This window comes from Lutra lutra, chromosome 5 (assembly GCF_902655055.1).
Source record: "Lutra lutra chromosome 5, mLutLut1.2, whole genome shotgun sequence".
Taxonomy (NCBI): domain Eukaryota; kingdom Metazoa; phylum Chordata; class Mammalia; order Carnivora; family Mustelidae; genus Lutra; species Lutra lutra.
In genome coordinates this window covers 156,630,536-156,644,007 of record NC_062282.1, presented here as the reverse complement: position 1 = coordinate 156,644,007, position 13,472 = coordinate 156,630,536, and the positions used below count along the sequence as shown (strand labels likewise).

At 56.5% G+C, this 13,472-nt stretch overlaps 2 protein-coding genes across 5 annotated transcripts in view; one reads left to right on the top strand and one right to left on the bottom strand.

The window, feature by feature from the left end:
- The window catches only part of ZNF496 (zinc finger protein 496), a 31,374-nt gene extending 22,180 nt beyond the window's left edge, over positions 1-9,194 (bottom strand). Inside the window, exons 1-5 of one of the 4 annotated variants that reach the window (XM_047730030.1) lie at positions 9,055-9,194; positions 7,882-7,998; positions 7,092-7,518; positions 6,506-6,689; positions 3,759-3,835 (exon numbers count right to left, since the gene is read on the bottom strand). In XM_047730030.1, the coding sequence (XP_047585986.1) occupies positions 3,759-3,835; positions 6,506-6,689; positions 7,092-7,481 (651 nt within the window). In that variant the 5' untranslated portion in view covers positions 7,482-7,518; positions 7,882-7,998; positions 9,055-9,194. Of the gene's footprint in view, positions 1-3,758; positions 3,836-6,505; positions 6,690-7,091; positions 7,519-7,881; positions 7,999-8,881; positions 9,019-9,054 lie in introns of those variants that run through there. The other 3 variants (XM_047730032.1, XM_047730031.1, XM_047730033.1) reach the window with 3 other exon arrangements.
- Positions 9,195-9,791: 597 nt separating this feature from the next.
- The window catches only part of NLRP3 (NLR family pyrin domain containing 3), a 97,840-nt gene continuing 94,159 nt past the window's right edge, over positions 9,792-13,472 (top strand). The window contains 1 exon segment of the mRNA XM_047731293.1: positions 9,792-11,077. Within this exon segment, the coding sequence (XP_047587249.1) occupies positions 10,927-11,077 (151 nt within the window). The 5' untranslated portion in view covers positions 9,792-10,926.

Genomic DNA, 13,472 nt, shown 5'->3' with positions numbered 1-13,472 from the left:
CAAAAAAAAAAAAAGTAAATGACAAGCACAGTTCAAATTCGTGTTCAAGGGTCAACTGTAAATGCAAATAAAATTTGGCAATAAACCCATAGAATGTTACTCCGTGACCAGGAGAGTTTCGTTCCAGGATGCAAGACTGGTTCAATATCCACAAATCGATAAATATAATCCACAACATTAACAATCTACAGAAAATACACGTGACCATCAGCAACAGAAAAAGTTTCGACAAATTTCAACAGCCACCCATTATAATAAAAACTGCAGGAAAACAGGGATCGAGGAACTTTCGCAACTGCATAAAGAGTATTTCCAAACCCCTAAGGCTGCCATGGTCAGGGACAGTGAAAGACTGAATGAACTCTTTCCCATGAACCCTGGGGACAGGCAGGGACAAGGCGCTCAGCACCGCCTCCCGACTTTGTGCCGGGAGTTCTAGGCAGAAGGAAGCCAGCACAGGGAACAAAGACATGGACTGGAAAAAAGTAAAATTGTCTTCATGGGCAGAGAGCGTGACTGCATACACGGAAAATCTAGAGCACGCCGTTTAAAAACAAACTGATGCATGGATCCAGCAAGGTCACAAAATCCAAGAGAAACAACAAAAACCAACTGCACTTGTTCTATTAGAAACGAGCACTGCTTCTGGAAAAGGACGCAGCAGTTTCCCACAAAATAAAATATGCACATACCATACAATGCAGCAAGTGCAAACCTGGGCCTTCCTCCCAGAGCAAGAAGCTGACACTCCCACAACAGCCCGCAAGCCGATATGTACACCAGCTTTATGCAACGCGGCCCCAGACTAGAAATAAGCCAGAGGTTTCAATAGGGGAGAGGTCAGGCACACTGCGGCGAGTCCATGCTGTGGAATCTCATCGCACACAGCAGGACTCGAGCCACAGATACCTGCAAAGCCTGCCACAGCTCCGCTGTTTGCAGACTGAACACAGTCCCCAGATGCAAGATCCATTTATAAACGTCTGTGGTTGGGCAGCCCGAGGCTGGAGGGACACAGGCTGCTGTCAAGGGCAAAGGGAAGGATGGTTCCGAGGAAGTGCATGGTCCGCATCTTGTGTGCCTCCACACAAACGGGCCGGCCACGACCTTCTACGGTATTTTCACCATACACGATCGCGTAGTGTGAAGAGTACAAGGGAGCTCTGTCATTTCTGGCCGCTGTAGATGAATGCAATTAACCTCAGATGGAAAAAGAACAGCACATTTACGCGTGTGTGCCTGTGTTCACAACAGCACTGCTCACAGGGGCCAAGATCCAGATGCAGACCAGGGACAAGTGAGCAAAGAGAACTCATCACATACACACTGTGCACTGTTACCCGGCTGACCAGAACAAGTCACACAAACACCATGCACTCTTAGACGGCTGAACAAAACGCATCACACACACTCTTACCCGGCTGACTAGAATGCGCCAAACACATGCCGTGCACTCTTACCCGGCTGACCAGAACAAGTCACACACACACCGTGCGTGTTATCTGGCTGTCCAGAACACGTCACACACACATGGTACAGTATTATCTGGCTGACCAGACTGTGCCACATACATGCCGTGTACTCTTACCTGGGTGACCAGAACATGCCACACACACATGGTGCAGTATTATCTGGCTGACCAGAATGTGTCACACACACGTCATGCACTCTCACCTGGCTGACCAGAACGCCTCACACACATGAGGTGTTGTATTATCTGGCTGACCAGAATGTGTCACACACACGCCGTGCACTCGTACCTGGCTGCCCAGAACGCGTCACACACACGCCGTGTACTCTGACCTGGCTGCCCAGAACGCGTCACACACACGCAGTGCAGTATTATCTGGCTGACCAGAATGCGTCACACACACGCCGTGCACTCGTACCTGGCTGCCCAGAACGCGTCACACACACGCCGTGTACTCTGACCTGGCTGCCCAGAACGCGTCACACACACGCAGTGCAGTATTATCTGGCTGACCAGAATGCGTCACACACACGCCGTGCACTCGTACCTGGCTGCCCAGAACGCGTCACACACACACGGTGCAGTATTATCTGGCTGACCAGAATGTGTCACACACACGCCATGCCCTCTTACCTGGCTGACCAGAACTTACCACATACACACCGAGCACTCTGACCTGGCTGACCAGAATGCGTCACGCACACTGAGCACTCTTACCCAGCTGACCAGAACACCTCACACACATGCTGTGCAGTATTATCCAGCTGACCAGAATGTGTCACACACATGCTGTGCATTCTTACCCGGCTGAACGGAACGCGTCACACACACACTGTGCACTCTTAGCCGGGTGACCAGAACTCCTCACACACATGCCGTACAGTATTACCCAGCTAACCAGAATGTATCACATACACGCTGTTCAATCTTATCCAGCCTCAAAAAGGAAGGAAAGCCCATCACACAAAAGTGTGACGGAACCTCGCGAACACCACACTGTGTGTAACAAGCCAGTCATGAAAACACAAATGCTGTAAAGGTGTAACTGCACTTACATGAACTATAGGGAGTAGCCAAATTCACAGGGGAGGCAGAGCAGCCATTTTGCTGGAGGTGTGGGGGAGAGGGGAGTTATTTCCTAACCAGCAAGGGGTTTCCACTTCGGAAGATGAGAAAGTTCTGGAGGCTGTCTGCACAGTGGTGTGAACATACCTACTCTCCCTGAACCCTTAAAGACACTGCTGTACATTAAAAATAGTTAAGATGGTAAATTTTCTGTAGTATGTATTTTACCACAATTAAAAATTTAAAAATTTAAAAATGATTCTGAAAAAATAAGACCTTTGTGATGGTGACTTCCAGTGCACTGAGCAGAAACTGTCTTCAGGGGAGCGATAAGATGGTGCTGACTCACCGAAATCCACCTTCCCATTGTACAGGAGGACGTGGAGACTCAGAGGGATACCAAGCTCATTGGACTCTGAGCTCACAGTGCTTCTCTGCATGTCGTACCAGTCAAACATCTCTATCTTTAGTAAGAACTGGGCATTTTACCTTCTCTGGGTCAGTCTGTTCCACAACTGTCACGGGACATCGGTGATGTGGGAGTGCACGCTGCACACAAGAGCCCTTGGATACCGCTTGAAGGGAAGATACACATCCCAAGCCACATACCCGCCAGCTCCTCCCCACCGTGAGCCGACCCCACTCCCAGGTCCCAAGTCCCGCAGGATACATGGTGCTGAGGCATACCTGGGACCACCAGACAGTCCTCTATCTGCCAGGTCCACACCTCACATCACCCACTTCTCCACGGCACAAGACCACATCGCCTGCCAGGCCGGGAACGTGTCAGAAAAATGGAGGAGGCACGATGAGCAGCTGCAGCCAAAGGCAGCAAAATGGCCGGAAAGAAGGGAGGGAGACCCCCATTGGACGGGCTCTCTATTTATATGGGGACACGTAAGCAAGGATGCCTTGCTTGGCTGTGTGTAGTATCACATGGGAACATACCACGAAAAGTCCTGATGAGTGTGCCTGGCTGTGTACGGTACTGAAATGACATGTGCCTTCTCCCCTCACCTCCAAACACTTCTGGAATATAATCACTGTGACGATTAGGACAGAAACGGATATGCCGTGAGATTCCCCCATCTTTCCCAGGGGGACCCTAAGGTGTCTAGAGGATGGCGCACATTGACCTGAGGCTGTCTCTGCTCACATAGCACGGTGGGGGCAGGGAGGGGCAGCACTGGGGAGTTCAAGGGCTCTGGAAGAAGTCACTCACCGGGGGTAGCTGGAGGGCCGTCACAGGCTGTGCATCCCTCAAACTTGCTTCCTGAAGAAGGGGGGTGTCTTGCAGAACTGAAAGACAGGGAAAGCATGTCTCCTTCCTCGTCCACAGGGGGTGGGGAGTACAAGACGATGCACATGAAGAGTACTGCAAACCACAGGAATCTCTGTCACTGTGCTTTCTGATGGAGCCAGGAGGGGCCTGAGCAGGGAGGGCATGCCTGGGTTCAAGGCGGCTTTCCGTGCATGAGTGACACCTACTTTCTCTTCTTGTTTGCTGTCCCTCCCAGTACAGTGAACACACACTATTCTATCTGCATCAGGAGGACCATCTACCTATTCGAGATTTGACAATCTATTACTCAACACACTCCACTGCCTCCCACAGGTCCAGAGACCCAATACCGGGAAAATAAAGGTTTAAGCTCTATGGCATCGAGGTGTCCCTAAGAGCTGCCAGCAACGAACATCACTGTGCGACCTGCAGCCACTTATTTATGAGTTGAGAAATCACACAGCTCCGGAAGAAAGACGGCTACCAATCACGAGGAGCTCCCGGCAGAGCCGTGGGCCAAGCACTTTAAGCGCCAGCAGGCGTGGGAGTGTGGCCCACCAGCAGCCCGGTCAACCCCTCCACTTGGCTGCAGGAGGACTCCTCTCCTGCCTACACCACACCACCTTGCTCAGCGTTGCAGATGGTGAGCCACATGCCTGGCCTGCGGGGCCCGCCCTGAAAAACGAATTGTTTTGAAACCTGCTTCTTCTGCAGAGGAAGACTTGGAAAGCAGGCATCTGCAGGGTCAGAGCAAATCCAGGAGAAGCCTACTTCACATGCTGAATCCCCCCCAACCAAGCTGATACCAGCATCCGGCGTGCCTCCCCTTGCAGGGCTGGGACAGCAGCCTCCAACACAACGAGGGTGAAACAGGGCGAGCTCAGGGGCAGTGACAAGTGACCGCCCCACTGGCCCAAGTGGGCCACAGGCTGTGTGGGCTCGGATGTGGGAGGACCGCTGTATTTCCGGTTTCACAAGTGCTTCCTTCCAGGTAACTACAGCCCTCCCTCACTTGTCCGCAAGAGAAAGGAGTACAGGGACGCCATGAGAATCACTGGAGAGCTTTCAGTCTCCACCGAAATCTACCTTTCAGGAAGACCTGCAAGACTAGGAACTGTATGGGGGCGCCTGGGTGACTCAGTGGGTTAAGCCGCTGCCTTCGGCTCAGGTCACGATCTCAGAGTCCTGGGATCGAGCCCCGCATCGGGCTCTCTGCTCAGCAGGGAGCCTGCTTCCTCTTCTCTCTCTGCCTGCCTCTCTGCCTACTTGTGATCTCTGTCAAATAAATAAATAAAATCTTTAAAAAAAAAATTAAAAAAAAAAAAAAAAAGACTAGGAACTGTATGGCTTCTACTGGAGGTTCATCCCCCAGTGACCAATCATGAACGTGTAACTTCAGAGTATGACTGCACTCGGAGATGAAGTCTTCCAAGGGGTAACTAGCTACAGTGAAGTCCCATGGGTGGGTCCTGATCCAGTGACTCGTGTCCTGATCAAAAGGGATTGGACACAGATGGACATTCAGAGACAACTCTGTGAAGATGCAGGGAGGAGCCTACAAGCCACAGAAAGGAGCCTCTTGAGAAAGCCACATGCCCATGCCCTGCTGGAGGGCACTGGCCCCCCAGAACTGTGAGAATATGCGTTCCTGTTGTGTGAACTGCCTAGTGGATGGTGCTTGTTCACAGAAGCCCCAGCGAGCCCCAATGGCCAGCAGCCCTGATGTTAAAAAAGAAAAATGAAGCCTTACACAGAAGGCAGATCAATTACACACTGAGAGAAATTTAAGATGTTTTTTTTTTTGGAAACTAAAAAACTTACTACATTACAAAGGACCACTTGTGTGAATCACAAGCATGCACTCCTGGCTTTCTCCAGCTGTAATTACAGGACAATGTGGCAAGTCCTCCCAAACTGACCCTCCCATCGTGGATATCCCCTCCTTCACCCTGAGGGCACTGCAATTCCCGTGATGATCATGGGCAGCTCGGGGTCCCTGCTCTCAGCATTCTGTGGGTCTCATCCTTCAATCCTCAACAAACCCAGGAAGGGTGCTTGATTTGTTACTGGGGATGCGCCTCCAGTAAAAGCCATGTAGTTCCTAATTGTGCAGATGTCTCTAAAAAATGTCTCTAGATTTCATTGGAAACCGGGACTTGGAGTATGCCCTAGGTCAGAGCTCGAGGATTCAAAGCTGTCAAAACCACCTGCCTCCAGTCACGGGCACTCTTCCCACAGAGAGCCAAATGCATCTAGCTGACACCCAGGCCCTGTACCCTGAAAACACCAGCCCGTTCCCTGCAAGGCAATTTTATATTTCCTATGACACATCCTGAGGGCACCTGTTTTGTAGCTGAGGAAAGAGCGGTTCAGGGAGACAAGGCACAGCCGCGCACAGCTGCCCACACAGGCCCTGCTGGGTGATGGTGCCTGGCTGGTCCCCAAGCCGACAAGATCCAGAGATGCGCCCTCCAAGAGGTGGGCAGTGGTCCCTCTGGGAGGGCCTAGCGCAGTGAAGAGGGCAGACATGCTCATCAGATTCTCACTGAATCGCTCTAGGGAAGGACCCAGACTCCCAACATAGTTCATGGCTCTTCAGTGGATGAGAAGGAAACACGGATACCGAGAGCTGCTGCCAAGGGCATGGGTGGGGTATGCATGCCCCTCCCCCACCCCCTTGGCAGTACCTGGATCCCCACTGAGCTGGCCTGGTGGTCTGCTCGGGAGCCCAGGGCCTGGCGCCAGGGCCACAGACTGCGTGTCCTGGCTCTTGGCAAGGTCGCTCTGGGCTTCTGCTGGCAGCCGCTCCTGCTCCTGGTCCAGAGGGCCGTCCCCATCCTCGATCACCACAGGGTCTTCACAGTGCTTGAGCTTCAGTTCCAGAGAGGGTTTTTCAGGGCCAGGTGGAGAGGTCCCTGGCCAGGAGAGAGCTGGCGGCCAGAGACTGGACCAATACCACCCATCCCTGGACCTGCTGAACACCCTCCTGGTGGAGCGCCAGAGGCTCAGACAGGGCCTTCTACAGGGCTGTGAGGTCAGGCCCTTCGAGGCACGGAACCCGTTTTCTGAGGAATCCGAACTGCAACCTGAGCCTCACTGAAGCCTGGAGCTCCATAAAGAGTTTCTCACCCCTGGCCAGAGAACATGTGATACTGCTGAACATCCAAGGACACGGCTGCCCCTCTCCACAAATGTCGTCCAGACCCGCTCCCTGCCTCTCCCGCCCAGCAACCCCCCAACACCCACTAGCCCAGCGTAGCACCCCCTGCTCACCCATTGCCAGGGTCTCCCCGGCTCCCGCTCCAGCGCCTCCACGGCTGCCACCGCCTGGTCACCACTCTCGGGCTCCTGGGCCCGCACCCAGCCCTGGATCTCCCGGGGCAGGATGGCCAGAAACTGCTCCAGCACCAGCAGCTCCAGGATCTGCTCCTTGGTGTGCCTCTCCGGCCGCAGCCAGCCCCGGCACAGGTCCCAGAGGCGGTGCAGGGCCTCCCGGGGACCCGCAGCCTCCTGGTAACGGAAGCGGCGGAAGAGGCGGCGGGAGGACTCGGGGCTGGGAAGCTCCCCCTGGGGGCTAGGGTTCTCTCCCGGTGGGCTCCTCATTTTCCTGGGCTCCTCACTTTCCTTTGGAGCCAAGACTCGGGGGCACAGGGCTGTGGGCATGATGGGATTTGATGGGGGTCAGCAGCAGAAGACGACCCTATTTCCAAACAGAAATCACTGGCTTCAATGTTCTGGTCTCCTGTGGTAGGTTTTTGGGGGCGGTGATGGGGGAGTGTGGCAAAGCCCCCAGAGACTAGCCCTCGGGAGGAGTTCTGGGACATGGGAGAGGGGTCAGCATGGCTGTTCCTTACATAAGGGGGGAGAGGGAAGTACCACCCCCCCCCCCAACAGCACCATCATGTGATTCCCCTAGCCCGGTGACCAGACACGCAAGGCGGGGGTGGGGGGGTGGGAAGTCTGGGAGAAAAGCGCTAGCAGGACAGGACACCAGTGTTTCAAGCAACCAGCGTCATGGACGGACCACACGCAGGAGACAGATGGAGTGAAGGTGCTGTGGTACCTTCAGTGGCCAGGTTCTCCTGGACAGGACCTGAGACCCACACGCCAAGCAGGACGCTATCTTGAGGCTTTGGAGCCAAAGTCGCCGTCCTTGCCCTTGAGACCTTTGCAAAAAGAGCTGGAAAGACAAAGAGAGACATGCCTGCAAGAGCCTTCAGAGCAGACCCAGGACCAGAAGTCAACCCCGTGTGTGGCCAGGGCCGAGGGCCGGTGCTGGACCTGCCGGAGTGAGCCCCAGCCAGCAGCGCGGAGAGGATGAAGCAGACAGCCCCCAAGACAACAGACCAGAGATGCAGCCACATCCTACGTGTAACCAGAGAAAAATAACTGTGTATTTAGAAACAGCAGTGCTGCCTATCAGCCTGTGCTCCTCACCCCCATGTCATCCCCAAACCATGGTGAAGGCGACAGCCCACAGCTCCCGGCTTCCTCAGGCAGGACAGAGGGGCAGTGGTCAGGGCACAGGGATTCCAGGGGGCCCCCCACACCTCTCCAGGGACATCCGAGAGCAACCATGGCTACTCTAGACTGGGAGACTCCAGGAAAGTGAAGGGTGCATGGGGCCCACAGCCCCTTCCCTCATCCTCAGGCTTCTGCCACGCTTGGACAGCAGACTGCATAAGGCTACCCCCACCCACGCTTCGCACAACAGCATGCGAGGCCACAGTAGCAGCAAAGGCCCCTGACCTGCCACCAGACTCCAGGCTCTGGACCTCTTGGCTTCCCACCATAAAAATAGAGTAGGACACCAAAGGACTCTGAGGGTGTGTATGCCAGCCGCTGGAGCACCAGCCTAGCCCGACTTGCCCCCAGTTCCCAGGAGCTCCGCCATCCCACAGCTGCAGGGCCTCTAGAGCGCTCAGGGCTGCCCAAGACTCGTGCCCCACCTCCACCGCTCAGGACGCTGCGGGGCACCCTCAAGCGCACAGCCCGGGCCCTTTTTGTCAACCCGGCACCCGGCACGCAGGCTGCTCGGAGGAGCGCCTGATGAATGAACTCACATTCGTCCCGGGGGCACACCCGGAGGGGCGGGGCCTGCGGAAAGCAGCTCTGGGAGGACTCACGCGGGAGCAGCGGCGAGGAAGGAGGACTGCAGGCCAGGCCAGGCGCAGGGGCCAGCTTTCCTCGCCGCCTCCCCGTCAGACCGCAGTCCCGCCAGCTCCCGGCAGCTCACCTCACCGCCCGGAACTCCTGCCGGGCGCCCAACTCGAGTCCCTCCTGCTGCGGCGGAAGCCTCTGGCAGCAGCTCCGCATCCTTCCAGCCCGCTCCTCCGGGCGTCCCTCCTGAGGCCGGCCGGTTCCTCGCAGGGGCCGACGCCGTCCCCGGCTCATCCAGAAAACCGCGGCTGCGCTCGAGAGTGGAGAGGTGGGAACAAATGGAGGCGCCTGCAAAACAGCGTTTGTGTCGCCTTACGGCCCCGCCCGCACCGTCCCCGCTGCAGGGCTCCCGGCAGGGCGGCTGGGGCGCGCGGGGAGCCGTGCGCGCAGGGCCGGGGCGCGCGGGGAGCCGGGCCGCCCAGGCCGCACTTACCCCCGCGGCGCGTCCCCGGTGGCGGGCCGCGCGAGCCTGGCCGCCGCGGAGCCCGCCGGACGCGCAGGAAAGGAAAGGCCGGAGCCCTTCGGCTCCCTCCCCTGGGACACTTCCTGCTCCGCTCTAGGACCGGGGAGGTCTCCGCATCTCAGTGGTTCGCTCCCCCGCCCCCCGGCCGAGGTGTGCGCGGGGGGTGACATCCGACACCCCCGGCCCGGCCCGGCCGGCGCGCCCCGCCCCGCCCCGCCCCGGCAACGCGCGCCCGGGTCTGGGCGTCCGGCCGGGGGCTTTTGCGGGCCCAGCGCGCCGCGGCGGCCTGGACTACCCGGGGCCCGCGGGGGGGACGCGCGCCGGGGGCGGGCGAGCGGGCGAGCGGGCGAGCGCGGACGCGGGCGGCGGCCGCCGGGCGCGCTTGTGCGGAAAGGGCAGTGTGGGGGCTCCTCTCGCCGCTGGTCTCCGCAGCCCGGCCTCCTCCGGGTCTGCGTGTGCCAGGAACGGCGGAGCGCGACCCCCGAGCCGCTCCTAGATGCTGGAAGTGGGAGGGGGGAGCGGAAGGAGGTGCGCCCCGCTCCCGCGCGCCGTGGGCCGCTCCATCTCGCGGCCCGCCTGTGACCTTTCCGACCCCACGCCCTGGCGGATGCAACCCCCTCGCCGCCAGAACCCCTCCCCTCCGCCCGGCTTGCGGCAGCCCCACAGACCCCTCCTCCCCGCCTCGTCCATTCTGGGACGCCAGGCTTTCTCTGGATGAAGCCCGCGCTTCCTTGGGATGAGGCCCGTTTTCGGAGTTAACAGTTTAAGAAAGGATGCCCGTTGTATGGCCCTTCTGAGCATCAGGACAACGCTGTGGAATGCGCAAAGGGGCTGGGGTCAGTCTCGACCCCAGTGGGTGGGCTGCTGGTTTCAGTGGAGGAAGCAGCTAGACGTTCCTATTGTGGCAGAGAAAGAGGTTATGGGCCTTTGAAGTCCGGTGGTAGTGAGGGGCAAGCGGGAATTGGGGCCACCGCACCCCAGACAGGGCTACTCGGCCTCTACCCTATGCTGAACATAGCCCAGTGACTCAGCAGGGTCTTCCAGGTTCCCGAGCTTGGGAGAAAGCATGTTGGGTACCTGAGCAGGCCTGACTGGCACCAACCCTTCCACATACCCTGCTCCCCTCTGATGCTGGCCTCTCCCACGGAAGAGAAGGCAAAGGAAAGGTTCCACGTCCCAGAGGGGCGCCTGACTGCAGATCACTGTTTGAAGCCAAGCGGAAATAAAACCAGTTCGCCCAAAGACAGTGTGGTCTGGAAGAACAGAGCGGGAGAAGGCGAAGGGACGAGAATCTGGACCCTTATCTGTGTATTTTCAGTTGGTGGGCCTGGCCCCTTCCCATTTCCCATAAACTGCAAATAATGGCTCCTGACTAGTGGGGTTACTGGCAACCACCATTTGCCAAACGTCTGGATTCTGACTTTAGTAGGAGATGCACCAAAGTGAAGGAGTGGAGCTTTTTGTGAACAGTGAGTGTTCCCCCAAATGACAGACACAGCAGGTCTGCCGCCTTCGGACTTGACCAGACTCCCCGTGAGCAGGATTCATGCACACCAGGAACCTCAGGAGCACCAGCTAGGCACCATGGTTTGGAGGGGAGATGCCCCCCAGGGAGGGACCAAGGATCACCCCAAAGGTAGGCTGGTCTTGGGTCTCTGGCACTGCTCTGGATATCCACACCCTCAGGGGGAGTCCACATCCTCCTCAGGAGTTTGAGCTCTGTGACTGGCTGCGGAACGAGCTGCTGAGGGCTGGGAATCTCGTGCTCATGGCTGTGCCCAGTGCAACTCACCCCAGATGAAACGTGGAGCCCAGAAATGGCTAGCATACAGCATCAGATCAATGCTGCTTAGCCCCATTCCCTCCCCATCCCTATAAACTGTGTGCCCTCACAGCTAGGAATAGGCCTGCCCTTTGCATGTTTTCTGCATTTCACTCAGCACAGGGGTTAAAGCCAACCCCTGGGTGAAATCCTGCCCCCTCACGTCCTAACTGGGTGATTTTGGGCATCCTCCACCTTTCTGTGCCTAGTTTGTCTTCATCCAGGAGACGGAGATGAAGCTGTCCACCTCACTTAGTGCATTTGGGGTCCTTAAGGCACTCGATAAACACCTGAGCCCCTGTCTGGCACTTGGGGCACATCCATGAACACAACCGGCTTGTAGGGGCACGGTGCAGGCAAGCAGTTAGCAGACTCTGTAACACGATCTGCTGTGTTTGATGCGTGGTGCAGAAGTGAGCAGTGTCAAGGAATGGGGGCTGGAGAGGGGCTGGTGGTGCTTGCGGTTTTGGAGAGGTCAGGGCAGGATCCTGTGTGACTGGGATATCTGAGTTGGTCAGGCTCAAGCAGGGGTGAGAACAGTGTCCCAAGTGGAGGCCTAATGGGGAGCTACAGGGAGGTGGCCAGGGAGCTGGAAGAGTGGGCTTTTCGTGGGGAGGCGGGGCTTGGGGGCAGGGCCACGTCTCTTTCTGCCCCAGATGGGTTTGTTGGGTACAATAGTGTGCAGCAGCATGGGATGAGCCTGGGTGGAGACCCTGCTCAAGGAACGTCCACCATCTTTTGAAGGGGGGGGGGGTTGGGGGAGCCAGGTGGTGGCTATTAAGGAGGGCACGGTTTGCATGGAGCACTGGGTGTGGTGCAAAAACAATGAATACTGTTACGCTGAAAAGAAATTAAAAACAAAAGAATATATAAAAAAAAAAAGAACGTAAACCATCTCGCACCCAATGTGAACATTTATTTGGTTTACAGGACTGTCGCTAAGCATGTATATTTCTATGAGATACCTTCCATCTGCCTCCAGTTCCGTCCTTGGAGAGACCACAGTAGACAGAAGGTCCTGGCTTCTGGGGGCTTGAAGGGAAATCAGATAAAAAATAAAACATTGGTGATAGATGCCATGAAAATGAAAGGCGTAAAATACAGCAGGGTGAGGAGGAGCCCGCCGGGGAGGTCTGGAAGGAGCTGCATGAGGACACGTTTTAACAGAGAGCAAGGGGAGGGCTCAGCCGGTGCTCTGACAGCAGAGCAGGGGCTGTGGGGAAGAGCATTCCAGCTGAGGGAACAGTGAGAGATCAGGGAGCCGGCAGAACAGAGCGACTGCCCTTTATATTCAGCAGGTCCAGTAGAGGCGAGGCTGAAGGGGCTTTCGTCTTCTGTGGTCGCTGTGCAGAGCCGATTGGAGTGAGACAAAGAAGGCAGGCGCTGTGTTCGAAGCTGCCAGGGAAGCACAGGCAGGAAGTGGCGGTTCCCTTATTGGCTGCTGGAGGTGCCTCTGGCCGGCCCAGATTTCCCACTGACGTGCTGTAGGATGGTTTAGGAAGGGCTGTGGTTGGAGTCTGAATTGGTTGAGGAAAATACTGGCCTGGGGTTGGGTAGAGATGGCAGAGATGCCCCTGAGCTGCCCTCAGAGATGCCCCTGAGCTGCCCTCAGAGATGCCCCTGAGCCGACTGGAGGCCATGAAGGGCCGAGAGCAACAGCAAAGGGAGGAGAATTGGGGGGTGGCCTCTGGGCTCCTTCCGGCTCACAGGCTGCGGGTGTGTGGCCATCTGGGAGTCCCTAGTGACACACTCCACTAACAGAAGCAGGTGTAATGTCTTATTTTATGTGTCAGCTTGGCTGCACCCAGGTGCCCAGATTGTGATCAAACACTGGTTTAGATTTGCTAGGAAGGTATTTTTAAAGATTTATTTGAGAGAAAGAGAATGTGCCCATGAGTGGTGGGAGGGGCAGAAGAAGAGGAAGACTCAAGCAGACGCTCTGCTGAGCGGGGAGCCCTTGGAACTCCATCTCAAGCCCCTCAGATTATGACCTGAGCCACCCAGGCGCCCCTGTGAAGGTGGTTGTAGATAAGATTCACACTGAAATCAGTAAACCCTGGGTAAAGCAGCTTACCCTCCATAATGTGGGTGGGCCTCATCCAGCCTCCACAGTCTTGTGAGCCAGTCCCCATCTCTCTAAATCTCTCCATCTACACACTTACCCTAAATATCTCTACACACACAGCCTAAATATCTCTACACACACACC